Source organism: Rhipicephalus microplus, chromosome 6 (genome assembly GCF_043290135.1).
Source record: "Rhipicephalus microplus isolate Deutch F79 chromosome 6, USDA_Rmic, whole genome shotgun sequence".
Taxonomy (NCBI): domain Eukaryota; kingdom Metazoa; phylum Arthropoda; class Arachnida; order Ixodida; family Ixodidae; genus Rhipicephalus; species Rhipicephalus microplus.
In genome coordinates, this window is record NC_134705.1 from 147,923,907 (window position 1) to 147,951,844 (window position 27,938).

The 27,938-nt window shown below is 43.9% G+C and overlaps 3 protein-coding genes across 6 annotated transcripts in view; 1 reads left to right on the top strand and 2 right to left on the bottom strand.

Moving 5' to 3' along the window:
* The window catches only part of Xpd (general transcription and DNA repair factor IIH helicase subunit Xpd), a 77,878-nt gene extending 72,743 nt beyond the window's left edge, over positions 1-5,135 (bottom strand). For both annotated transcript variants that reach the window (XM_075866860.1, XM_037418709.2), the window contains exons 1-2: positions 4,975-5,135; positions 2,970-3,069 (exon numbers count right to left, since the gene is read on the bottom strand). In XM_075866860.1, coding sequence (XP_075722975.1) covers positions 2,970-3,069; positions 4,975-4,979 — 105 coding nt within the window. In that variant the 5' untranslated portion in view covers positions 4,980-5,135. The remainder of the gene's footprint in view (positions 1-2,969; positions 3,070-4,974) is intronic.
* Positions 5,136-5,428: 293 nt separating this feature from the next.
* Positions 5,429-9,972, top strand: Arl2 (ADP ribosylation factor-like 2). Its single transcript, XM_037418708.2, has 5 exons — positions 5,429-5,766; positions 6,583-6,693; positions 7,868-8,030; positions 8,447-8,527; positions 9,363-9,972. The coding sequence occupies exons 1-5, from the start codon at positions 5,702-5,704 to the stop codon at positions 9,498-9,500; spliced, it is 558 nt and encodes a 185-aa protein (XP_037274605.2). The 5' UTR covers positions 5,429-5,701; the 3' UTR covers positions 9,501-9,972.
* Positions 9,973-13,730: 3,758 nt separating this feature from the next.
* Positions 13,731-27,938, bottom strand: part of Snx6 (sorting nexin 6) — a 47,615-nt gene continuing 33,407 nt past the window's right edge. For all 3 annotated transcript variants that reach the window (XM_037418704.2, XM_037418705.2, XM_037418706.2), the window contains exons 11-13: positions 23,826-23,889; positions 22,838-22,923; positions 13,731-13,960 (exon numbers count right to left, since the gene is read on the bottom strand). In XM_037418704.2, the coding sequence (XP_037274601.2) occupies positions 13,898-13,960; positions 22,838-22,923; positions 23,826-23,889 (213 nt within the window). In that variant the 3' untranslated portion in view covers positions 13,731-13,897. The remainder of the gene's footprint in view (positions 13,961-22,837; positions 22,924-23,825; positions 23,890-27,938) is intronic.

Genomic DNA, 27,938 nt, shown 5'->3' on the forward strand with positions numbered 1-27,938 from the left:
GACTTCTTAAAATTACTCGTTACTGGGCCAGTTGGTACACGATAATGAGAGAAAATTCTAGATTCCTAAAACACCACAAGAGGAACGAAAAAGCACAAGAAAAGAGCCTCCTGGTGCTCTTTCCCTGTGACTCTTTCGTCTTCTTGTGAGGCATCTAGAATTTTCCCTCAAGAGGACATCTCTTTGCAGATGACTCCTTCTGTTGAAACCTTGGCTCCAGCTCTCGTACAAAAACTTCAAGTGCGACGGACGATGCAATACAAAGAAAGGAAACACACATTACAAGTAATTTGTGGTGTGTGACGAGACATCACGCTTACAAACGATAAAAATGAAGACGTAAGCGACACTGTTTGTGCCAATATCTTTAACACCGCATTCTCATCAGTGTTCACTAAAGAAGCCAACGTACCGTTTCCAACGCCACTTACTACGTTATTACCAGTGATAGCCCCTGTTGTGTTATCCGTTAGTGGCATTTCATCACTCATTGACAAATTAAAACTTTCATCTTCAGCTGGCATAGACAATATTAACTCTAAATTGTTAAAAAATACTAAGGAAATGATTGCAGTGTACTTTTCGATGATGTTCTCATTGTCACTTGAAACAGGAATTTCACCAGACGACTGGAAGGAGGAAAAGGTCATTCCAGTCCACAAATCAGGTAACAGACAGTCCCCCCTAAATTATCGACCCATCTCTCTAACAAGCGTCCCCTGCAATATCATGGAACATGTCATATATTCACACATCATGAACTTTCTTGACACCAACAATTTTTTTCATTCTTCTCAGCACGGATTTCGTAAATCATTATCCTGTGAAAATGAACTTGCTATATTTATTCATGATATACACTCTTCTCTCGACCGTCACTTTCAGACCGATGCAATCTTTCTCGACTTCGCAAAAGCCTTCGATAAGGTACCACACAAACGCCTACTGTTAAATCTTTCCCAGCTGAACCTGCACCCCAACATTCTTGCATGGATCACACAATTTCTTACTAATCGCTCTCAGTTCGTCTCCATTAAAAATACCCGTTCTAGCTCCCTCCCAGTAACATCCGGCGTCCCCCAAGGGACGCCGGATGTTACTGGGAGGGAGCTAGAACTCGCACCCCTCTTGTTCCTATACTCGCACCCCTCTTGTTCCTATTATATATTAATGATCTTCCTGTTCATGTATCTTCCCATATCCGTTTATTTGCCGACAACTGTGTCATCTATCGCACAGTTACTAACATTTTTGATCAAACTACACTCCAACAGGATCTGGATCTTGTGCAACAGTGGTGTGATCTTTGGTTAATAAAGCTTAACCCCCCTAAATGCAAACTCGTATCATTTCAACGCCAGCGTAATCCTTTATCATTCTCATACCTAATCTCTAATTCCGCTATCGAACAATTTCAGTCATATAAATACCTAGGCGTCACCTTAACATCTGACCTTTCCTGGAACACACATCAACAACATCATATCATCCGCGAACAGATCCCTCGGTTTCCTAAAGCGTCATTTGCGTCACGCACCACTAGACATAAAACTTCTGGCTTACAAATCGCTCATCAGACCTGAACTAGAATATGCAGCGCCCATCTGGAGCCCGCACCAGATATACCTAATAAACGAAATAGAATCTGTACAAAATCGTGCCACTAGGTTCATTCACTCTTCATATTCATACGACATAGGCATATCATCCCTGAAATGTGACATTGATATTGCTAATCTTTCTGTGCATCGCCAGCCTCTGTTTGTTTCACAAGTTCTTTCACAGTTCCCTCAATCAAGCACCTTACATCATCCCACCAAAGCGCATATCTCACCACACAACCCATCCTTATTCAATCGCACTACTACTTTCGCTGCCTCATTTTTTCTTCGAACAGCAGTGGACTGGAATGGCCTTCCCCGTGACACTGCAGCCATCACGTGTTCATCAACGTTTGCGCAAAACATAAATACATATTGTTTGTCAGAAGGTCACTCTCTGTAACCTCCATTTGTTAACCCACCCCTTATGTAATACCCTTCTCACCGGGGTCTTTAAGGTAATAAAGTGAAGTGAAGTAGCGTGTGCTACCCTTGTGTCCTGTGCCACTTCTTGCACTGAAAGTCGTTATATGAGAACGTGATACCAACTAGTCCCCTTAGCTATCCTGCTGGCTCCAGTAACACTGGCCGTTCAATGATCTCCCATCACTTTGAGGCCTCCATCTTCCCCTGAACGTCTCTTTGTCCATTGAATTCGTCTAGAAATGCCATGGTACCTTTTAATGGTACGCTTGTTGTTACTTCTATACAGACCATAGCCTCTACATTCTTAGAGCTACACTATGACATTGACTGCATACAATATGTGTACAATACGACAATGTAAAAATATGCAGTGGCACTGGATGGCACCATCTAAACACATGACAACTCCTAGAGCTTAACATCACATGTAACTGTGCGCAAAACTGGAAAAGATAGTCGAGAGAGAGAGTAAACAGCACCGACTTCCAACTGCTTACTGTGCCAACGAAACCATAATATGCACGAGGGACCAGCGGGTAAGGAAAATAAACAAAGCCAAATGATATAACAACCAGCATAAAATGCACTGGGTAGTATAGACAAAATCTTCATCACCAAGTTTCTAAAAACCTTGGCTCATCTCTAGCCAATGCTAGCGATGACGTTCCTGACACATTCCTCTCTCGCACAAGCAATCTATACTGCCTCAACTATTTCGCTGAGGCACTGGTCTTCGTGGCGATAAACAATGCCACTTTCTTTTTTAACTCAGAATTCGCAAGGCTGAACACGCTGTCGCAAAGACTTATGATGGCAGTTACCACAGTGTAAACTAAGATGGTTCAGGTTGCTGTCGCACATTCTTGTTGTGCTCTTTTAGCCGTGTATTTACAGATCCGCTCGTCAGCCCCAAGTATTCACTGAGTAATGGGTGGCCCTTACCTTGGCGTCGAGGCACTGCTTGAGCTGCAGCATGTAGGCATACTGCTCGGGGTAGATGTAGTCGTACGGGAAGAACACTGACAGGCCGTCAACGTCGATCCTGATGGGAAGAAGGCATTGATTTGTGGGGTTTAACGTCCCAAAACCACCATTTGATTATGAGAGACGCCGTAGTGGAGGACTCCGGAAATTTTGACCACCTGGGGTTCTTTAACGTGCACCCAAATCTGAGTACACGGGATGGGAAGAAGGCAGTTGTTAATCCCGTTTCAACATAAACATAGCAAACAATGCTGACATGATGTTCAGTTTCAAGCCTTAATGAGCTAATTCAAGAGAGGAATTTTAAATGAGCATGCCTGGAAAGTGGTTAAATTGGTGGGCATGAATCCATACCTCATTACAACAGCAAGGGATGTAACAAAGTAGTTTTAATCCTTTTCAAAGTTTGCATAGACACAGATGTATTTGAAACGCTATTCTAACACAGTAGAGTTGCTGTGTCATTGAATATAATACGCTAAATTGTCTCATACAAAATAAATCCTCTTAGCATTGAGCCTCTAATACGTCTTTTATTATTATTATTACTAGTTTTAATTTGTTGATGCCAACTGGGCACTCCATGGTGGCCCAGTGGTCCCGGTGTTCCACTCCTGGCTCAAACGTTACAAGAGAGACACCGACTACTGCAGCCACATCTTTAATGGAAGTGGAATGCTAGAGGCCCGAGTATTTAGGTGTAGGTTGCAGTCTTCTTAGGTGCCCGTTGAAGAACCCCCAAGCAGCCGTAATATGTGGAGCCCTCTTCTATGTTGTCCCCAATAATTATGTAGTGGTTTTGGGACAATAAAAATTCAAACAATTATAATTTTCGCGAGTGTGGATACTGGTTGACAAAGTGGTGCGAGAAGCAAATGACATTGTGCCTCATTTGATGCTAGTAATAAGTATGGACGACGACCACACAAGTCGAATGTTTGGGAGGTAGATGTACCTATGGAACATAGCCTCTAGTTGGGCAGGCTTTACTTATTGCTTCTTCGGACCACGCCCTGATGGACTGAAGGCAATGGAAGCAGTTTACAAAAGACAAACTTGTCTAACCTAAAGCAACAACTGCAGCGTTTCAACTGTGGAAAACGCTCAATATTTGAATTCTTTTGAAAAGTGATACGGGCATTAAAGATAAAAAGTACTCAAAATGGTCACAGAGAACTCGGCCCACTTTTTGATACGTTATAAGGAGCTTATGCTACATACTCTTATTAGCCTATATTTATGTCATAAGGTATATTTTCCGTTTATGGCAGAAAATATGTTACGGCCTCTCAATTTATGATTTCCAGAATTAAACTATCATTAAAGAAGTTGTTGAGTGTTGCTGCTGGTTCATTTTTCGTCTTTTTTCGCACAAGCATTTACACTTATTTACATAAACATTTTGTGACACAGATGCTTTAATAAGTGATGTGCATTTGATGCTCCATGCGTTTCAGCTATGCGCTGTATTTACTTACTGGCACTTTTGCCTCACCAGATACAGGCCCTGTAAAGGGTGATTAAGAAAATAACAATTATATTGCACTTATTCATTTCCTAGTTGAGATTTTTCGCGGTGCAACAAATTCAACACGGCCACGATGAGCCGACTGCAAGCGCTCGGAACGACCGCCTTTTGAGTTCGGGTGTGTAATGTCTGACACTCAGTTGATAGCGTCCTAAAAACAAGATTTCGAAGCGTGTCGCACACATTTTCGCAGCTAATAAAGGTCCAAAACGAGTTCATCTCATCCAATTACATAGTGCCTCGATCGCATCGAGTCTACACGAACTCTCATTTCGTTCGTTGTCGAAATTAGACGCATAGCCTGGGTTACGTTTCCGGGGAAATTTTTAAAAAATAACGAACATTACAGAACGCATCGCAGAAATCACGCCGCACATCAAACGTACCGCGGCTGGACATATTAGGAAGATCGCACGAGATTTGTATCGGCCTTACTTCATTCTAAAGTTTTTGCAGCAGCCGGCGAAGAACTCCGGTCATTCAGCACGCCGCCGAGTACGGTGTCAACAGGTGAAAAACTCTGCAATCATTGCAGATAGAGAGTTGTGGCTAAGGGTATTCACTGCACACCAATGCGACGTACGCTTCGGTTGCGGTGTGTAGTGCGTGCGTGTGTGCACACAAACAATGCACCAAGCACGCTCATACATGTTTGTGATCAAAATTGCGTCGCCAACAAGGTCAAGCCAAGCCAAGTAACTTGTACAACCTCAAGTTTTTACAGTTTAAAACTTTAATACAGTGAAAATATTGCTCAAATTCAAATTTCGAACTAAGCTGTAAAGGTATCGCATATGCACTTCATTATCATTAACAATGTAAAAAAATATACTGCTCACTGCAATCCAAACCAAGCCGAGCCTTTTAAAATTGTGTTTGGTTTTTGTTTCGGCTTAACGGGGTCTCCTTCACTTCACCCACGCGAAATTGCGCACACCATTTTACTCCAGACTGTTTTCAACGCGTCGTTTGTGATAGAGGCTTCCTTATCTACAGCGATGAGCAGCGTCGGTGAAACGGCGAAATTGTGATAGTGTTGTGCAAGCGCTCCTGTGGGTGACCGTGTGTCGTGCTTGCCGCGTTTGACACATCGGTTTCCCCGGCGTTGTACCGGCATCACCGCACCCACTTGTCATCGGCTTGAGAGCAACGCCTCGGCGCAATGGGCCTTCATACCATTCTCAAGAAGCTGAGACGCAAGGAGAAGGAAATCCGAGTCCTCATCCTGTATCCTTACATCTCGCACGACCTAAGTCGTTTACAACCTAAGAATAAACGCAAGCTCCACCTACAACTGTAACTCTGCCGCCGCAAGAAAATGGGCATAGGTGTATCTCCACATCACATTTACTTATTTGTGTGACGTCAGGGACAATTCACGCGTTTCAGATCGGTGCTTTCCTTATACGAACACATGTTGGTGCCACTGGTCTTTGGTTAAAAAAAAAAAAAAAAAAAAAACACGTCAACTTCATTCGCAATTGCCGCAAAGATTTCGACGTTACTCTCTGACAAACGTAATGTTTCTAGTAGAAACGGCGCGCTTTTAGTTATTATTGTGCATAATATTTGTACAGCTTGAGTACATGCCATAAAAAGAAAAATCACGGGTGGTCAAAAAAGTAAGAATCTTGAGCTCTCCAATATAGGGTACTTCATGATCCCATCTTGCTTTTGGTATGGTCCCTAGAATACAATAATTTTAGGGACCATACTCTTGGGCCGCAGAACCATAGAAACAGTTATGGTTTTGAGGAGCTCAAAACACACGTTTCATGACAATCTTGCTTGATTTCGTTCTACGAAAAATGTTCCCAGTCTTCTCAAAATAACACGAAATCACACAACATGTTTCTGTTCGCATGATCATGAAACCTGCACTTTGACAGAGTAGTGTTCCTTGACCGAGCCTGCGTAGTTCTCTCTTAGTTTTATTATTTACCTGGGAACCATACAGGGGCAACACTATTGAATTCCTTAATATTTGTGCTTCGTACTTGTGCTAGAGAGATAAAATTTTTCACCTTAGCTCGACCGTCCCAGAGGGCTGGACAATGCAGGCAAGACGACACTGCTCAAGAGACTCAATGGGGAGGACACTTCAGAAGTGTCGCCCACGCTGGGGTTTAACATCAAAACCCTCGAGCACCGAGGGTAAGCAGTTTTATTTTACTTGCTATGATCAGCGTGCTTTATAAATGGAACATAGATATTGGCGGCAGATCAGCTTTGTGGAAGCCTGCAAGATCATAATTGTTCGTGAAATGGTATATATATCACGTATTAAACATGTCTTGATACAGGACATCGGAAACGAAAAACTTGGCGGACACCTCAACTTCGCTTTCAGAATTATAATGCGACAGCCTAATTGGACCGTGTTCGTAGGGCCTCCCCAACTGATAGCCTGGCCTGACTTTGTGGTAGACTCCTAAATCATGCTGCAAAGAAAGCTTAAGTGAGGACGTCCTCCACCTCCTACGTCTATGCATATGTAGTGCGACGCAACATGATAGGGTGCGTACCCCAGCTTTCGGGCCACAGTAAAGCCTCTGATGTTCTGAAGCACCTCCGAGATGTGCGTACCATCAACAGTAAACGGTGTATATAAATAGGTTCCGTTAGTATAAATGATGATAATTGCATGTTGGCCGAAATACTAGACGCAGCGTGCCACGAAGCAAAGTGTTGTAGGTTCAAATCTCCAATCTCGATTAAGGCGAGAATTTCTTTAATTATTTATTTGTTTCGAGTTTACCTTGAAGTTTCGCTCATGAACTACACTGACTTCTTTTGCTCACAATCAAAAAGTTGCTACTGCCTCTAGGCTATTGAGTTAAGGCATGAAACATGTCTTGATCTGTATGTTTGTAGTGTGAAGCTAGAAAATAAGCCCACTTGAATTTTTCATAAGAAAGCTTCTTATTTGACTAATGCGAGTATAAAAAATTACATCAGTATTGCAAAATCAAGATTTGAGCCGACAGATGGAAACACCTACTTCCATTGTCCATCCCACTTATCCCACTACATCAATAGTAGAAACATCTACAGGATGTACACACATAGGGTTGTAATATTGAAGCCTGCGCAACCAAACTTTTCATATTTGTCAGCTGCATTCCTGGTGCATTTTTTGCAGTTATAAAAGCAAAGTTGCAGCATGTCATGCTGGCAGTTCTTTAGACAAACACTAATAATTTTGTCATCTCCGAACGGGCAATTATCCGTGTTCAGGCACCGTTGACTACGCTTCACGTTAGCATCTTTTACTGGTGAGGCAAGGATACGGCACACCAAGTGACGGTCATGTGGGGTTGTGCTGCAGGTTTCGTCTAAACATGTGGGACGTGGGTGGCCAGAAGTCCCTGCGGGGTTACTGGCGCAACTACTTTGAGAGCACCGACGCCATCATCTGGGTGGTGGACAGTGCTGACCGACGCCGCATGGAGGACTGCCACCGGGAGCTGAGGTCACTCATCTGTGAGGAGGTGAGCCTCACCAGGGCTTGAAGTCAGGGGGGTGCCCGGACTCCCTTTCTTAGTTTGAGGTAAACTGTCCTTCACCAACGAAAGTGTCTCGAGTGTTTTCAGCACACCCAAGTGTCACTTATTTACTTTTTGTTCTATTTTAAGCCATAAATAGTTAAGGACATCTTTAACTAAAAGCACACTCATGGCACCTTTCCTATCAAGTGCAATATATGAAGTTGGAACCATATTGCAGAGGGATTTGCAATTTTTCTATTACCTAAGAAAGAAAGTAAACATAGCATTAGTGTTCATGATTTTTGTAGAGAACAAAAAATGATTCGATGATCTCGGGATAAAACCTGCATGAAAGATAAAATCGGGGTCTGACAGAGCCACAAAAAGTGTTTTTTTTTTTTTTTTTTCAAATCATGCAGAAGCTGCTCGGAAGCAGTCTGTTGGTCCTGGCCAACAAGCAAGACATGCCGGGGGCCCTGCCTCCTGACCAAATTGCAGAGGTATGCCATCTTTATTTGGATGCATTGCTCTCGGAAAAGATTTGGGTAAATACCTCTTGCATATAGAGAAGAAATTCGGAGGGAAATTAGAACTATGTGTATGTTGTGCCTGTGTCACAAAAGGCCTTTAAGGAGACCACTCAGTCAGTGGCCATCGAAACACCACAGTTTTATTAACTTGATGAAGTTGTTGCTCTACTACATGGCAGTTTTCAACAGCCGTTGAGTAGTGTTGGCGTTAGTGGCAAAAAATGTGTGGCGTTGCGGATCTTTATTTTTGTGTTCATGTCACCTGAAGCTAAATCATTTAACTTCACTTAATAACTCAGGTATGTCTATTAATGTTTCAATAAGTTGTTCAGTCTTAATTATGATTATGTATTTAGCTTTTACGTTGTTGAGCAGCGAAACTGTGGCAAGTGACGCACAGCAAGATAGCACGATGAAGACAAGCACGTTGCCGTTGTTGAGGGTTTGTGCAGTTCGCACATTCCAGGTGCTAAAAACACCGTATTAAATAATTCACAGTACTCACGGTATGCTTTTAAAGCATACTGGATAGATTCCTTTTTTCTAGTGTGAATGAGCGGGCATGTCAGCACTGTTTCCACTTCCATCACTCCATTCCCATTGAACTTTCAACGGAGTTATGGAGTTCACTGTTGATTCGATAGACTATTGACTCAACGGCCTTAGAAACGTCCTGTGTAGCTGCTCACACTTGACCATCTAATCAATAGACTATCAGTTCAATGGCCTTCCAAATGCCCGTGCTACACTGGCATATGCCTTTTCGGTCATTGCCACTTAGCTTGTGTTTCCTCAAAAATTTCAGCTGCTCAATCTGTCGGGCATCAACAACCTCCACTGGAAGATGGTCGGCTGCAGCGCATTCTCTGGCATGGAGGGACTGCTGGACGGCATGGACTGGATGCTCGATGACCTCTCCAGGCGCCTCTATTTCATGGACTGAGGCTTTAGACACAAACTCATCAGGTTCTTAGTTGGTTCCTCATCAGCCAGCAGACCACAGAAAACACCTGTTGTATATATTACATCTCCCATGCTTGGCGAGTGGTTTACCAAACAAGTTGCTTTGTGAAGTCGGCTTGATAGCTAATAGTCGATGTTGTCTTCCGACAGATTAGGAACCTTGACTGTTACGTCATGTGTGAGAAAAACCTAAGAGGCTGCAAAGACACCATTGCTTACTTGCAGAACTTTCATATAGATCACCAAGCAGTGCACCTGAGGTGCTGCTTTTTCAAAGGCAACTTTGTGTACCTACTGCAAAGGAGCAACAAAGTCTTGCATCTCCGGGAGTGCACGGTGCGAAAGGTACATGCAGAGTAGAAGTGTTGAACTGTGCGTTGTGGTCTGTACACTATTTGGCTTGAAGTTCATTAAACCTTGTAAGCAATAAAAGTGTGATATGTCCCTTTGTACCATGCAGACCTTTGTAATCAACTCGCCTAGAGTTTCTGCAGTTGATTCCATGTGCATTTTCTTAAAGGGGCCCTCCTATGCTTTTGAAGCACCCATTTTTTATTTGTGGTTTGCATAGACTGATGGCTGGGGAGAATTCTAGCATAGGTCTTGGAACTAACATGAGAAGAGTGTTTTAATTGTGCGATAAAGTCATTACATCGCTGCCAATCGTATTGGTGTCCGCTAGATCTACTGGGGGCAGAAATGATGGAGAAGAGTGCAAGCCAATGATTGGATTATTTTAACATAAGTGACTGCAGCGTGGTATCAAAATGAAGATTATCGTAAGCTCTTGTTTTTATTTTCTGTGTTTTATCATTGAATCCCAAATAGATGCCATGTAACAAAGGATCACTACAACTGCTAGGTAGCATGACAGAGGCGGTGGGTGCTATGTCCCCTCTCACTTTCTTGCTTGTATGGATTACTTGTCCATACTTTTTTTTCCTGCTTCTTGAAAGTTTGTGAGCTGCCTCTTTCCACCACCAATTTTCAACACAAAAGTGTTGAAACACTGCTTTAAATAGACGATATTTAATCTAATATATAAGAATTCCTTTTTAACTACCCGGTTATCAGCCAATCTCCCAGTGTGGGTGTGTGCCACTATTTAAGATTCTACTCTACTAGCGGTCAGGTTTTGCCCGCAAACTTTTCTGATGCTATTTTCTGCATCTACGACCGTGCACTGACATAGGTGTGCATGCGCATGAGGGGGCAGGGGGGGGGGGGGGCGCGGCCGCCTCCTTTGCAGTCACCTAAGAAGGGGGGTGCTGCAAAGTACCTACCATGGCGAAAAAAATTCAGTGCGCGCACAGGACTGAGGAGCCCCTCTCCACCTCCCTGGCTGCGCCACCAATTAATAAAAAAATCTCTTTAAACGCAAGAAGCTATCAATGCGAGAAGTGATAACTTTTTGTCGCATAGAAGTACATTGCAACGCTCAACTCGGCGATGCCACAATGTGTCGCGAAAAGTCTTCCACCTTTGAGTAACGACACAGGCTGGTCGACCAATAATGACTTTCGTGCGGTTGCGGCAGTGCCTTAACACAGAAAAGAGATAAGGTATAGAGGCTGCTGGCAATGAATGTGCCATTTTGACCCATCGCTAACACTGTCAAATAATCAGTCATCTGCAGATATCACTTGCAGGTAATCATGCGCATCATGCTGCCATTCGCTGCCACTGCATCCTGCGACGCCTTTGGCGCGTTGCTTGCAAAATGCATGTCTTTGTAATGCTGAACAAAACGGCTACTTGCCGCACCCGTGCACGATCCGGGGTGAAGCGTACAGACATAACAGACGAATGGGTGCATACGTTAGACCAGTGGCTTTGATAAAAAAAAATCCCAAGGGAGTACACAATTCAGGCCATGGTGGCCATTTTTGTTTTCTTAAAATATGGGTAGTATCATTATTTACATGATAATTAAATCGTGCTTGAAATGAAGTTTTAAAAACGAGCATGGGATCCAAGCTTGAGTAAATGCATTGTTCTATTCAGTGCTTTTTGCACTGGTCGAGTAGCTTTTGCAATTTCTAGTCTCGTTCTGCTGAATGGTACTGAACACAGGTACACATTTAAAAATAATCAGCTTTAAAAACAAAAACGCTTGAATGCACTATACTTGTCATGTAATTCGAATCCATGATGTACTGAAGCTAAATCTCAAGGGGGGAGACTTGCGAGGGGAGTCTCCCCCAGCCTCATTTCAAGGGTGGTCCATAATCTCCCCCCCTAACCCCTCCCCCCCATGATTAATGTCAATGCATTAGACTGAGAGTGGACAGGAAAAACGGAGTATGTGATGCATGCTGCACGCAACTAGCCAAGCACGATAGGTCCTACGTGGCGGTACCACGATTCGGTGAAACAGCACAGGGTCATTGGAAAGGCAGTTTCATTCACTCGTCAACACACAGCGAGCGTCGCTCAACACGCTTAAAGCCCAAGTCGACACGAGAGAGTTGTTGGCACGTTTTGATAAAAATGCACAGAAAAAAAAAGTATTTTGTTGCTAAAGGCACGTCTTTAAGGGAGAGTCCATATAGAACAAACTACAGTGGACTCTCAAAAAACGAAACTGCTGCTTAAATGGAACAACTGCCTCTGATATGATTTGTTATGCTGCAACACAGGTCCTTTCTGGTTAAACCGAACTCCTGTTAAATGGAACAATTTTTCTTGTCCGTTCAGGTTTAATTCAATGAGATTCTACTGTGCTGGTATAACGACTACAATTTGTAAAACTTTTGAGTTAGTTATAGTAAACAGGTTCTATATTGCCAACGTCCATTTTCCCATTCCTGGAGTGACAAACTGAGAATCGTGTGTGGCACATACCAGCATACCAGGACATATAAGGGGTATGTGCCAAATGTGTTTGGAGGAAAATTTTTCAGGACTTGCAAGGCAGAATTTTCACATTATTCGTGTCATCGTTAGATGGTCATGCTGGTCGTACCTTTCCATGCAGAGTTAATGAGGTGACGACCAGAGCGCCCAGACGTAGGCGGCTAGCTGGATAAATACGCAGATACGAACGCTTCGATTCACAAAGTGCTTCGCATTTAAAAAGCTTCCATGTGCAGTTTCCACATTGCAAGCAAACATGGGAGTTTAGTTTTCACATGGTGCAAGTACTAGGCGACGGCACCAGCTCTAATACGCTACGGGAGTTGACCGAAAGTACAGGAGATTGGCACATTTTCGCAATCAAAACTTCCTGCAGTTTAAAGTAGCAATGGAAGGCACATTTGAATTAATGTCGAGGAGGGCCATTCCAGTAAGTCAGGCATAGCCATTGCTGCCCATACATTTCAGAGACAAATGGAGGTACAGACATGTTTTCATACATGGCAATTGCGATGAGACTATTGTGAACTATAAATGGTACATTGATTAACAGCATAACACATACCAGATTGAATTACACTCAAATCTCATGATAAAAAAGTTGCACCTTACAACAAAACAAGTTCATTAAATCCAAAAGCTCGTTATAAAGGTATATTGCTAGTACTATTGAGAGACTATTCATTTACTTCATCATAACCAATACTTCGTTATATCCCGGTTAGTTATATCGAGGTTCCAGTGTAGCCTGAAAACTTGCATGTTCAGGCTCCAAGACACACTGTGCACTAACTCTACTTTTGCACGTGTGCTGCACAATCTGTGATACTTTCAAGTCGCTCAACACCTCCGGGTCAGACTTCTCGTGCAAAAACATCACGTTTTACACCACTTCCACGATGTTCATGTTAAAGGCAAGGTTCTTTACGAGTGCCAGCAATTGGCCCGTGTAACCAAAGTGCTAGTAACGTGCCTCCTTGCAGTTCTATTTCACCGGCATCACTACTGCCACAGTCAACAGCAGTGTGTCCCTCTAGAATGGCGCCATAAGTGTCATTTTCGCTCAAGTCATGTGACTCCCCAGCCGTTGATACAAATAGACTTGCGCCTGAAACGCATTCAGTTTCATGCTCGTATCTTGTTACACTAAGTATTAAAATTTTAATGGCACGAAGGATCGATGTTCGAGTGATTCATTTGCATTCCCTCATATCGATTGGGAACTTCAGGTAGATGTGGAGGCACGAAATTGAAAACGCCGACTCCTGCAGCTAGTAATTAGAAGGCTCTGTGCGACTTTATCAAACAGGCATAAATGCACCACAAACTCTCAAGCACAGCCAAGAAAAAGCAGTTTGTAAACCTGAATAGAATGCTCTTTTATTTTCTGACATATCCAAAAAAAACACCCTCCATGTCTCTGCAGTGTGTGGCAAAAAAAAAGAAAAGAAAAATAAATATGGTACAGGAAAATACTCTTGGGCCGGTTGTCGGCAGTGGTGGCTGGCCCACCTTGTTTCTTCACACTTTGACCGGCTCGTTCTTGAGCAGTGCTATGCTGCTCTTCAGCAGCTGGACCTGTGCCTGCACACAACAGGAGTGCACAAACAGACGCTCAGTTTTATACTGTAAATAACGAATGTAAATGTGACATCGTTACCTACAGCCCACCTCACCAATGTCGGTGCTTATATGGTTAACATTTCGATAGAATGCAGTTGACAGTATCTGGAATTTATGCAATCGCATCCCTCCTTCGTTAGAAAACTAGGGCAGCATACTTTCTCGTGTATAACCCATGAAAGCATGTAACCAGCACTTTAAACAAATAACCCACAAAAAGAAAAAGATCCCTACATGTTGCCATGATGCTGCCTTGCTTGCATTATTGTGGAGTAGTGCCTTAAAGCTTAACACTGAAATTCAAATACTAAACCAGTATCCCGACATTACTTCTAAATTCTCTATACAGTAGACTCTTCGAAAATGAAAATTCTTCAACGAAACTGCTACGAAACAAGTGCTTCTGACAGGATTGGTTTCATACTTGTATTGTGCGCCCTTTTTCACCTCTTGTAAATGAAAATTATGTTAAACATGCTTTCCTGGTCCCTTCAGGTTCAGTTTAACGTGAGTATACTGTATCTTGTGTGGGGCACACTACAGCGGGGGAGGGGGGAGGCCTCCAGGCTAATTTTTAGGGTTCTTGAATGTATGTCTAAATCAAAGAATGCCAGTGTTCTTTCCATTCTGACCCCACTGGAGCACATCGGCCATGGCCAGGAATTTAAAGACAGTACGAGATAAACAGAGGCGGTGTGGTGTGGCGGAAAGTACTGCAAAAACCGGAATATAGGTATGAACAGAATACGCCAAGCTTCGCATGATCCCACTTCCCCGATCTGGGAAGGACTCCTCAGTATTCCAGAGTAGGAGCACATGAGCGATTCTTATTATATCGACACTCTCGGCTGGATTTTGCTGCCGGCGTCGCTGTCGACGTGGGCGTCATCGTCAATCATCGTATATGTATACGTATCTATATATATATAAAAATGCAAGAAAGAAAAATAATCCACAAAAAGACTGCCACACTGAATCAAACGTGGGACCTCTGAATTGTTAATGCAAGGCATTAACCACCGAGGAGCACGTCCTTGAACGTTCAAACTGCAAGCTATTTATATCTACCATTCACCACTGGCGACAGGCATCTGGGGGGGGGGGGGCATTTTACCAGTAATGCCAAAAACTATCGCATTTTTGGCATTACTGGCAAAATGGCGCGATGAGCGCACGACACCACATCATCACGGCACGGCAGCGAGCCCTCTCAACTCCCGCACGTACTTTGCCTTGCGGAGAGGAAGGGGGTGGATGCTCACTCGCGCGCCCTTATCTCGCGGTGGCGAGAATCGTACGTCTCGATTGGCCTTGAGCTTTCACCGGAACGATTCTGTTCTAGTTACCGGGTGCACAAAAGTCACTGAAATAGTTGCACAATCTCCATTTGCAAAAAGGGCGCACTTATCAGAAACGCGGGAAAGTAACAACTGAGATGCTTATTCGAATTCATCTGTACCTGTGACTACGTTTCGTGCATCATTTGTGCGTGAGAAATGGGGGGCACGTTTTGATATGCTTGCCATTCTGCATGTGACCTCCCAATTCGTTGTGGTCTCGTTCATTGCTTCGCCTATGCGGCAAAGCTCGTGAACCCTTTTTCATCACTCACGATAACACCTCAGGAAAAGTCTACTTTTGGTAGCCCTTTTCTCCCAAAAATGATATAAAGGGGCAGCTTCTTTCAATCTGCTGTGCACGCGAGTATCACTGTAAACCGCGAATGCTCGCTGCCTGTTGTCAAGATCTTCACTTGCTTGGATCCTTTAGCAGTCACAGTCCAATTCGAGGGCATATAAAACCAGATCGGAGTTTCCTCAGCGTTGCCCATGTGTCCCATCAATGCTGTCGACAAAGCCCTATGACGAAGCGCTAATACTTGACCAGCTTATCAAAATGTCCAGGCAGTTCTTGGCACATGCCTCAGCGCAAACCCCTTTTGCTTCATAAATCGGTGTCGCCACAAAGGAGAGCCCTTGAATTGTGCCCTTGCGAGCACAGAGTCGCGTGCTATCTCGATAGCTTTCACGCGAATGCACTCTGCTGTCGCGTGTAGCAACCTTGCAAGCAGCTTCCGGAAGAATTCGGCGAATAGTGTTTACAGTTTGGGGTGCACTGCAATCCGTCTACGAAATGAAGTTTGTTTTTTTTGTTACTGCAGGATGTGATGCGCTCCTTTTGACTCCTCCAGTATCAGATGCTTTTCTACAACGCACCGAATTCCCGTCGTGCTGCCAGGTTGCCGTGCGCTTCAGTATACTCTATAGCTTTTTTTTATAGCCTATCATAAACTGCCGTTGACTACCACTCATTTCTGAAGGAAATGAAAAAAAGAAAACAGCAGACTGACAAAGATAACCAAATCAAAATGGCGTTGCTAGAACACTGTACTGTAGGCCTTGCCTAGCCTGTGCTGATGCTCATGATGGCACTGAAGGCTTTTGACTTCAGCTGCCTGCCCATTGCTGCAAGACTTAATTTTTTTCTGCCAATGATTGATATACAAGACGAGGGTCGACTTTTCATTGTGCTTTTTCTGTTAATTCAACCTATTTAGCGGTTTTTACAGTATGCAGGTGCTGCAGAGCACAGGTGCCAGACAGATGCCCGAGAGCTGCAATAAAGAGTCTCTAACAGACAACGGCTCTTTCTTCGCACTACCACAAAGCACTCGACTGATCGAGGGGTGCCCATTCCGAACAACAAACACCTTCCCTGCCTAGCTGGTGTCGAAGCTAGACAATGGCAAATTAACTACGACACCATCAAATAAGCCACCCACAGCGGACATAGTAATCCTCTTTCAGTGCAGCTAACAACGGTGTAAGTGCAGCATTTGGTTGCTTTCGTATTAATGCAGAGTCCACATGTCAAATAGCTAGCTTAGGTGGCCTTTATAATGAAGCTCCACTTTGATTTCCAAAGCAACTTTTTCACGAGTGTACCACACAAAAAAAGTTGCCAGTTGGTAGATGAAAATATTGTTAGATCAGGTGAAAAACAAAAAAAACAAAGTCTGCAACATGACATTGATTGTATAGTATGACAAGTTTTAGCTGTGATACATTGAGCAGAGCTACAGTGTGGGCAAGTGTACTTGAAAAGGTTCGCTAGATGAACACACAGCCAAACCTCATCGGTACATACCCACTTTAGGCGTACTAACGGTTAAAATATAGTTGCGACGAAAAACCGACCGAGTACCGAGTCTCATGGAGACTAACGCATTCGCAGACCGCTTAAGCTGTAGTGTTTGGCTTGTGTTTACCAGTTAGTGCATACAAACTGTCCACTGCATTATCACCATCAGCCTCACTACGCCTACTGCAGGACAAAGGCCTCTCCCATGATCCGTCAGTCGAACCGGTCTAGTGCTTTCTGTTGCCACGTTATCCCTGCGAACTTGTTATTGCAAATATCTGTGAACCGCGAAAACCTTTTGTGCCAGAAAATATTACTGCACCGCTGAATTAGCAGACGCCACAATGTGCCGTGAACGGTTTTCAGTCACGTTGATAAGTGCAGAGATCAGCCGATCAGTTATTCAGACTTCCGTGAGATCGCGGTGTTGACAGTGTATAATCATCAGGAAAGAACGAAGGCTCAGTGGTGACCACCGACAAACGCGCCGGTATTACTTATCACCGACTAAAAGCCTTATAACGGTAAGCATCCTCGGTTATCTGCTAGGGCACGCATGTGGCGTAGCATCACTTTAAGCCTACTGCACGCTTCTTGTAGGAGACAACCTGAACACGCTGGGCTGTTGATCGTTGCTGCTTCATTGTGCGAGACTGTGTTCAAGTGCGGACCGCTTTACAGAAACTCAAGCAGCTCACCGTCTCGAAGTGTAGCGTCGTGGGCACTGAAAAACATGTGCACCATACAGCAAGCATAGTGCTGCTGTAACCATGTTGCACGCTTTTATTCAGTGACAGCCCAAACGTGCCTCAGTCCGCTGCCAGGACTGCTAGAACATCGCAGAGAGCACAATGCCTACGGAAAGCTCGTCGTCGCTGCGCTAACCCAGCAGGCTACTAGCCGCACCTGGGCATGGCCTGAAGCGGAGTTGATGTACTCTACAGCAAACAGATTGGCAGTCCTGATGTGTGCCGAGTAAGCAAAGCGCTGCACGCAACTAGCCATGCAGTAAATGATTTGGCTCTCTGCAACAGAACAAATGTTCGGAAAAAAAAAAAAAAAAAAAAACGAGTCAGTTTTCGCTTAGAAGCAGACCACAGAAGAACTGTACTACTAACAGCTGATTGTATCCATTCTGTTGCTGTACCATGCTGCATATCCCAGACCCCGCAATAGCTTCGAAATGCTCCTTGGCTTCGCCACCGTGCGCTATGAGGCAGTTGTGCAAGAGACAATCTTTTCAGCACTTTGGCAAAAGGAAAGAAATGGCATGGCGGTGGGCACTTTAGGCAATATTTCCAGTGGCACTGAACTTATTCCTTTGTTACTGGCGATGGCGCACGTCAGGAGATGCGAATTTGTAGCTGGTGCTTAATGCGCAGTATGCTTTGTGTGTAGTTATGCCGCAGTTCCCGGCAGGTTCTCGCGGTTCGTCTCAAAACCACAGTATGATTATGAGAGACGCCGCAGAGGAAGGCTCCGAAAACTTGGACCATCTGATGTTCTTTAACGTGCACTGACATCGCACAGTACACGAGCCTCTACCATTTCATGTCCATCTAAGGGGGGACATGGTGTGTGGAGATATTTTCTGTATTTGTGGACCAAACATGACGAAAATGCACATGCTTATGTAGTTTCTCCTGCTGATTTCAAATATACAAAAATTTTCAGTGTAGGTCAATTAATTTAGAAGATACACAATGCTGCCACTTTATTGTTTTCGGAGACAATAGGAAATAAAGTGCTTATCAAAAAGTAAATATTATTGCATAGCTAGACAGTGCCATTAGCAATAAGCGCAATGCTGCAAGCAGATTTCAAATTAAATAAAAACTAGTGTTTCCGCAGATGATGAAAGTTGAGGAGTCATGTCATAGCTATCACATTCAAAGAAATTAAATACCTTCTAAATTTATATGGGCAGCAAATGGGAATTCTGCTCCCAGCACTTTGTAATACACAGATCGGGCTTTACGTTAATGAAAAAATTATTGCTCTAGCTGTTCTAGATTGCAAGATATCAACCTGACAAACTAGTAAAGTCGCCAAAAAGCATGTTTTCAAAAAAATAATAATAAGTAAAACTCATTCATTTACATAACTGCACTTGAAAATGCTCAGAATGCACCGGGCATGTAGTCCTTTTGACTATGAGTCACTGTGTGGCGCTTTTTCAGGGACTGGTGTATGTTCTCCATTGCTTGTCGCTTCTTGACTGATGCTGCCATGCGCCGTCGATCCTTTTCAGCCATGCGGCTGCGGCTTTGCCAGCTGGGGTTTAGGCTCAACTCTTTCATAATGTCTTCTGATGCCTTTTTATTGCCTGCCTTGAACTTGAGCACTGCTTCTGCCACAGCTGTCTCCACCGTAAATTGCGAAACATGTCGCTCCTTTGCTGCCAGCGCCCAGATCATTGAATGCAGGCATTCGGTGTTATTTTGGGATTTCCCTCGCTGGCATCGTTGCAACAGCTTTCTGTCTGACAAGCACTTGTAAATGGGAAGTAAGGCTTGCAAGACATGTGGAGGCAGCTTTCGACGATGTTTGAGAATGGGCTCCCCTTAGCCTTTGCCGCATTTTGTTTGCACCAGGAATTTGGACCAAGTGGCCACAAGAGTGTGATTTGCCACATGATCATTGGGCGTGATGTGATAAGTGGCCATCACTGCTGTGTGCATAGCATCAACATCACCACTGTGTCTCTTCAGAGCCCACCCATAATAATTGGTGAGCTTGGAGATCAGGTCTCCTGTCAAGCCCCCCCCCCCCCCAAGACTCTCAACGCCAGGGCCTTTGTGTTTTGCAATCAAGTTGCGCAAAGCAGTGCCCATTCGCTTTCGGGCATTTAGCCCTCACTCCGCCGACAGCAAGACTGCGGGCAGGAACGACGCGCTAGCGCACTCGTGGTGACGTGCTTCGTCGCAAGCAAAGCGGTAAGCGGCGGCACGGCCAGATTACTACGAGATGCACGATCAGATTACTACGAGCGGGGCGCGTCATCGGAGTCGGCCTTAGCCGTAACTTCGCTGACAGCGAGACTGCGGGCAGGAACGATGCGCTAGCTCATCCGCAACAACCCGCTGGTTGTTTTGTATGCGCAGGACACCCTTCGCTCCTTTGGCGCACATGACGACGACGTAGCAATGGACCACTTTTTCCAGTGCGAAGGCAAAGCTTTGAAGTTGTTGCATGGCAAGGGTCGGCAAATAATTGGTGAGCTTGGAGATCAGGTCTCCTGTCAAGCCCCCCCCCCCCCCCAAAGACTCTCAAGGCCAAGGCCTTTGTGTTTTGCAATCAAGTTGTGCAAAGCAGTGCCCATACGCTTTTGGGAATTTAGCCCTCACTCCGCCGACAGCGAGACTGCGGGCAGGAACGACGCGCTAGCGCACTCGTGGTGACGTGCTTCAACGCAAGCAACAAAGCGGTAAGCGGCGGCACGGCCAGATTACTACGAGTGGCCGCACCGGATGCACCATCAGATTACTACGAGCGGGGCGCATCATCGGAGTCGGCCTTAGCCGTAACTTCGCTGACAGCGAGACTGCGGGCAGGAACGATGCGCTAGCTCATCCGAAACAACCGGCTGGTTGTTTTGAATGCGCAGGACACCCTTCGCTCCTTTGGCGCACATGACGACGACGTAGCAATAGACCACTTTTTCCAGTGCAAAGGCAGAGCTTTGAAGTTGTTGCATGGAAAGGGTCAGCAAAGTAAGTTGATTGACTTCTGGCAATGAATTTTCGTTCTGCTGGCCGTATCACTGTTTTTATGTCTCATACTCGCGGCAACAAAATTCCTGCGAAAACAAAATTTTTCGGTTTCCCCGGCGATTTCATTATTGCGGGTTTTGACTGTCGCGAATAGGAAGGCGCTCCGATACTTCTTTTTGCCGCTCATTTTACAAGCTGCCAATGGTTGAATTGGACCAATTCTGGCAGGAAGGCGAAAGACGACTGTCTCAAATGAGACCAAGCGGGCCGCGCTGGCATACATGAAAGGGCAGGGGCGCGCCACGAAAAATGCGAGATTTGAACGTGGACTTTGACTCGGATTTAGCTAGAAAGCGTCGTATAAAGGGTCTTAGCGGCTAAAATAATGATATTATAGGCATCAAATTCACGATATACCGTATTTACTCGATTCTACCGCGCCCTCGATTGTAATGCGCACCCGATTTCCACGATGAAAAAAAAAAAATTAAGACATTGATTGCAACGCGCACCCATTTTTCTCGCCGGCCTGCACGATCACATTACTCGAAAAAACAACTCCTTTCTGGAGCGTCTTCCATTTAAATATGAGGCACGGGGGGAAGCTTCTGCCCATCTGACGTGTAACAGAGCATTGCCGTCACTGTAGTTTTACTGTGGACAGACGTCAGCACGCGAACATGCTTCGCCCCCTTTTTCTCGACGGTTGCGGTGCCAGGCAAATCGAAGTAAAGAGGCGCCTGCTCAGCATTCCCGATTTGCCCAAGCAGGTAGCCGTTGTGCCACAAGTTTAAGACGAACCTGTGAAAACTGTGAAGCTTTTCATCGTACTCCTCCGCAGAACTTTTCGCATATGCCCGTTCACTTTCGGAGGGAAAAGCCTTTCCTCTTCATAAAGTTAGTTAGCCAGCACCTGCTTGCTTTAAACTGGCTCTGCAATAGATCTTTTTCTAAGGCTAACTGCATAGCCCTCACTTGGAGCAGTTCTGTCGTCACGGGCCGCTGTGCCACTCGCTGCTCAAGCATATACTCGCAGAGCAGCTCTTCGATTTGCGGAAACCGACCCTACTGTGGTCCACTGAAGCCTTTGCGTGAAGCTTTGCTGTCGAAAATCTTCTGCTTTTGTTTCCGCCAGTCCCGCACGCATGTTTCAAAAACTCCGAACGACCGCGATGCGGCCCGATTTCCGTGCGTTTCCGCACACGCGATGACTTCCCTTTTAAAAGCGGCATCGTGGTGCACTCAAATTTTTGGAGTCGGCCCTTCCATGTCGTCAATGCTAATGCACTACAAGATGAACTCCTCAGCACACGTACGAAGTGCCGCACATGGAAAACACATAGGCAGAAATGGCCGATGCGCGTAGGGGGCGACCATTTTGAAGATGCCGATGGCAATAGAATGACCGTATTCATTTTTTTTTCGTACTCGATTCTAACGCGCATGTGATTTATGAACTCGCTTAACCGGAAAAAAGGTGCGCGTTAGATTCGAGTAATTACGGTAAGTGCACTAGCGGCTGTATATTTCAAAAGCGCAAAAAAAAAAAACTAGTTTTTTCACGATTTTTCGATCTGCACAACCCGTGTACCCCCTTAAATGCGACCGCAGGGGCCGGGCATGAAGCCGAGACCTTTGGATCAGCAGCCGAGCACCGTAGCCACTGTTCCATCGTTGCAGATCCAAGTGAACACAGACACAGATGGATAAAAATAGAGGACAGATGATATCGAGACAAACTTCTAACTTACGTTTGTGCTCGATGTCATGTTTCCTGTATTTCATTTTTTTCCCCTTCTGTGCTATTAGTGTTCACTTAGTGCACCTACTAAGACGAATAGTGAAGTATGATGCAATCTTATAAGTAAACAGTTATCACAGGTAAAGATCGATAAGAAAAATACAACACTGAAAACGTAGAAACACTAAAGACGAGGCCGACCGACACTGAGGTGAAGTACCCGCCAAGTTACTGGGTGCCTACCTTGGCATGCTTGAGCTCCAACTCTACTAGCTCGAGCAAGTTCTTGCGGAAGTTGCTCACACGGCGAGTCTTGAAGTCTGTCAACTCTGCAGAAGAGGATAGAAAACAAACAAGAACATTCACTTTCGTGCCTACGTTCATTGGAAGTTCATCTTGGTACACGAAACTAGAAACTAATGAAGCCTACTTTTTGCATGACTGCATTGACAGATATACATGATGGGGTTGTTTCTAAGAGCAGACTACAGTAGTAGTGCATCACCACTCTCATACAAAATGAACCTAACCAACCACTTTTATGCAAAATGAACCTAACCTAAACTCATTACATGCATGTAACTATCATATCCTCATACCAATGCAATGGATGACTTCTGCAAGCTCGGTTGATAAGTTTCTGCTCATTATACTTTTCCAGCTCTGCTACCTTTAACACCTGACTAATTTAGTTGCCACAGAGCCATAGTTACTAATTTCGCAGTTTTTACATTTATCTTCTGCAAATGTTTTGTCAAAAACAGCAACCGCCAATAACTGAAACGTCATTGTTACTTGGTGGTGCCTACATTAATTGCTGCTCGTTTCAGAACAGCCGCCTATGGAAATACAGTTGAACCTCTTTACAATAGACACTGACATAAAAGACAAATGAGTATATAAGACACCAGTGTGATTACAGTAAAATACGAGTTAGTAACAAAACGCATACGAGGTACCCTACTTATAAGAAACATCCTATAAGAGACAAGAATTGCTGCCCAGAGCATGCCCCTTATGAAGGGGTTTAACTGTAGCTGGAACAGAACTATTCTCTAAATAATTCTTCAAATGACAGCAGCTCCTTCAGCGATCGTTCAAATGAGGTCAGAGTACATCGTCATTTTAGTTATGCGAGCAAGTGTGGCTCCTAGACAGCGCAGTGCAGTCAGATATTGGCAAACATGTTGCACACCAGTGATGGCACAAGCGTCTAGAGTCAGTCCCTCACCTTGCTTTGCCTGCTTCGAAATGCTCTCAAACTTCTCACAGGCTTCTTGCTGGGCTAGCTCAGCCTGCAAAAACAGCAAAGACATAACACTAGTTGGCGTAAAGCACGACCACAATATGACGAGGCATGGCCCTAAATTAGAGATGGTGGAGATATTCGGGCACTTCGAATTTTCGAACAAATAGCTCAGTATCTCAATTCGCTTGGACACTTATTTCAAATTGACATTTTGAAGTACCATTCAAAACAAGTAATGGACCTCATAACCAGCCTATAAAGGCAGTTTTAACGCACCATGACACCACTATGCCATTGAAACCAGCGAATCAAGGCAAATGTGCACCACCGCAATGTCACACTTTATGCTTAGCCGTGCATATTGCCTGCAACCCAATTAAATCTTCTTTAAAGTTTAAAAGTGCGTTGCGACAGGCTTACATGGGCTATGTATGGCAAACTTCAAACAATTCTAGAGTTTTTATTTCCCCTCTTCTTAGCATTGCTACCATATGTCAGCATTTGACCACTTCACTTCCGTTCTGATACACTCAAACCACATTATAATGAAGTTGCACCTTTTTTGAAAATAAGTTTGTTATGTCTTCAAGTTCGTTACAAAAGTATAGTCTTAACACTAAATATTACAGCAGTCTTAGTCACGTACTTCGTCATAACAGATATTTCGTTATATCCAGAATTCTTGTATTGAGGTTTGAATGTACTATTCAAATCCCACGACTATGCATTCAAGTTCACTTCAATATTGCAACTGATCCCCGGTTGCTTCAACATCGCTTCGGAGCACTGATATTTTGACAAACGTACAAATGACTGCCTTTTTAAGATTACAGAGAAGCAAATGATGACTATACAATGTAGTGGTCGTGCATGTCTCAAAATATATATATTAACAATACATAATATCTAGGGTTTTACGTCCCCAAACCAAAATATTATGAGAGATGCCGTAGTGGAGGGCTCTGGAAATTTTGACCATCTGGTGTTCTGCAACGTCCACTGACATGGCATAGCACACGGGCCTCTGTCATTTCGCTTTCATCCAAATGCGGTCCCCACGGCCGGGATTGACCTCGTTACCGTCGAGTCAGTAGCGGAGAACCCTGGCGCTGTTCCACCGAGGTGGACCGTAATGAGAAATAAAATTGTACTGACCTAACTCTATGCTGCACAGTGCATCATTAAATATGCATGGAATTTTTAGCATAACAGACATGAGAAAATACCGCATGGCTATTTTTAATTGACTAACCCTTAAGTGCTAAATAACAGATTTGCAGCAAAAGAAAATTAAATTTCTGTTAATAGTGTATGGGTGCAATGTCCTCATTAGCCAACCAACTACCCAAAACAATGCAATAGAAAAAAAACAGAAGAAATATAGTCTGTAAAGAATGTGGCCTAAATATTGAATCAAACAATTAGCAAATCAATCTAATTAGCTGAACATGGATATATACTTTACTATGTGTGCTTGTTTTTACTAGGTCGAGGCTCACCCGCACCAAGGTGTTAGACGAACCCCGCTACAACGAAACTGACGGGGTGCGGAAAAAATTTCATTTAAGCAAGAATGCGCTAAAATAAAAATATACCCGATCTGAGCTAGCAAAACAAATGAAGTTTTATTCCCAAAGTTCAACAAGTGTTGGCTGCTTCCTTGTCTTTCTCAGCAGTGTTGCAATTTTCACGGATGCATAGTGACACTGTGTTGAAAAGCATGCTGAAATGACCGCCACAACAGACTGAACTTGTCTAACAGTCGCGCTAACACTAGCAGCTGTCGGCCGTCAAAAGGTATCCAACAATGCAAAGACTCTAGTGCAGGATCGTGGAGCGATGACTAATGACTTATTTTATGCTATTCTTTTGCACTAGTCGCAGCTGGCAGATTTTGTCAACATAGACAAGCACTGACCGAATGTGAAAACCAAGAGCATTGCGAAACTCCATGTACTGAGCAACCGAGCTTCAGCTTCGAATTGTCTGCGGCTCAGAAGCAAGGCAGTTGCAAAAGCAGGGCAGTCTCATTGCCGTGGCTATCGAGAAATGGGGGGGCCCCCATGCTTGGTAAAAAGCCGTGGTTTCTAGCGGTGGCAATGCTCGTTTTAGACCTTGTACATAGAAGTATTTTTATGTTCTGAAAATGCATCAAAATGTTATAAGCTGTTCGTTGTGGCATGGCATTAAACATCTGAGCATCAATTTCATTGTCGATTTCGTTGAAGCCGAATGGCAGAAAAACAAAGTGTTCGTTGTGGCAAAAATATTTATGCATTGACCCCTACGAACTGCTGACAGGGAAATATTTTTTGTGGTAGCAGAAATTTCGATTTCGCTGAAGCAGCATTCGAATGTATCAACACAAGTTCCCAGCACTTGGTACAGGCCATGCTAAAATCTCTGGGAACGTTCACAATTGTTCTATACTCCCAATACAAAATTAAGTGCGCAACGCAAGCAGTCAACTTCACTTTGGAACTAACACAGCCACCAATGATAACATTGGAATCTTCAATCTTTTGCGTTTGGCCAACTAGTAGTTGGCCAAATGCAAAGTTCTGCGAAACATGTGCTCTGACATTTCAATCTGTGAAAACATGACTGTATAGAAGCGGAAACTGCTGCGTAACGTGAGAGAATGGGCAACTGCAAATGATTATCGCTTCGCGTGGCATGCGAACGGGAAAGTTCTTGTTCGAAAGCAAGAGAATGAATCTGTGGTTGTCATCCGCTGCATGACTGACCTTGATAAACTATCCAGCACTTGAATTTTCATAGCCAACTTATCTTCTAACCTGCGTTGTTTTTCATGGACCGAGTAAATTTCTCTGACTTAGATACTATCATGCGAACCCACGGTTCGAATTCCTACAGTTGCATACATTTTAACCTTAGATCTGGTAGAAACAAGAGAGATGAACTTGACTGCTTTTTTGGTGGAACAGAATGTCGATTTGGTGTTGTGATGTTTTCGGAAACATGGTTTGCTTCAGAAGATGATGTGTATAGTTTTGCCGGTTTCAAATCATTTTACATGAACCGCCGTGATAGACGTGGGGGAGGTGTTTCAATGCTGGTTTCAAATTCATTTACCTCTGAGCTTCTTTCTGAATTCTGTCGTACTAATCAGCACTATAACGCTGTCGTAGTTAAATGTAGCAATATAATTTTTTGTGTTTGCTACCGGCCTCCATCGGGAAATTATTTGCTGTTCTTGTCGTATTTAGATTCTCTGTTAGAATTTGTTGACAAAAACAATTACCAAAGAGTTATTGGAGGTGACCTAAACATATATGATTACCGAGAATAAGATGAAATTAGTGTTAGAATCTCTCCTAAATATACATCTCTGTCAAAATGTTATAACATCACCTACGCGAGTTACGCCAACATGTGAAGCTGCATTATATTTGTTCTTAACTAACTTTGATGCGTCTTCTGTGAAACCTGGTGTTTTAGTATACGCAATAAGTGATCACTTACCTGTGTTTATATTCATTGCTAGCGCAGTTGAAAAACAAAAACAAGTACATCAAGCGTTTTCTTATCGGCTCGTAAATACTAACACCCTGTCTGTATTCCGAGAACGTCTTGCCAGTGCCAAATGGGATGATGTGTATAGAGAAAAAATGCAGATGCGGCTTATGACAAGTTTATGCAATTATTTATGGAAATATACTACGCATGTTTCCCAGTGAAAACTTTAAAGCAGACAAAGAAATGTCGCAAACCGTGGATAGATAAGCACCTGCTTAAGCTTATAAATAAGAGAGACAGGTTGTACGGCTCGTTTATGGAAACTAAATCGCCGGAAACATTAAAAGCATCTAAAGAATACAGGAACTACGTTACAAAACAGTTAAGGGTTGCCAAGCAGCACTATTACTTTAATCTCTTCAGTTCATCTACAGGACGCCCTGATAAAATTTGGAGGACACTTGCTTCAATAACTGGGACTGCGCTTGAAAAAACTACCACAGTCCTAAAAGAAGGTAAAGAACTAAAAGGGGTTGATCTTGCTAATGCTTTGAACGATTTTTTTTTGTCCCTTGGTCTGGCATGTGAGGGTATTGACCTTTCGTACATGAACCC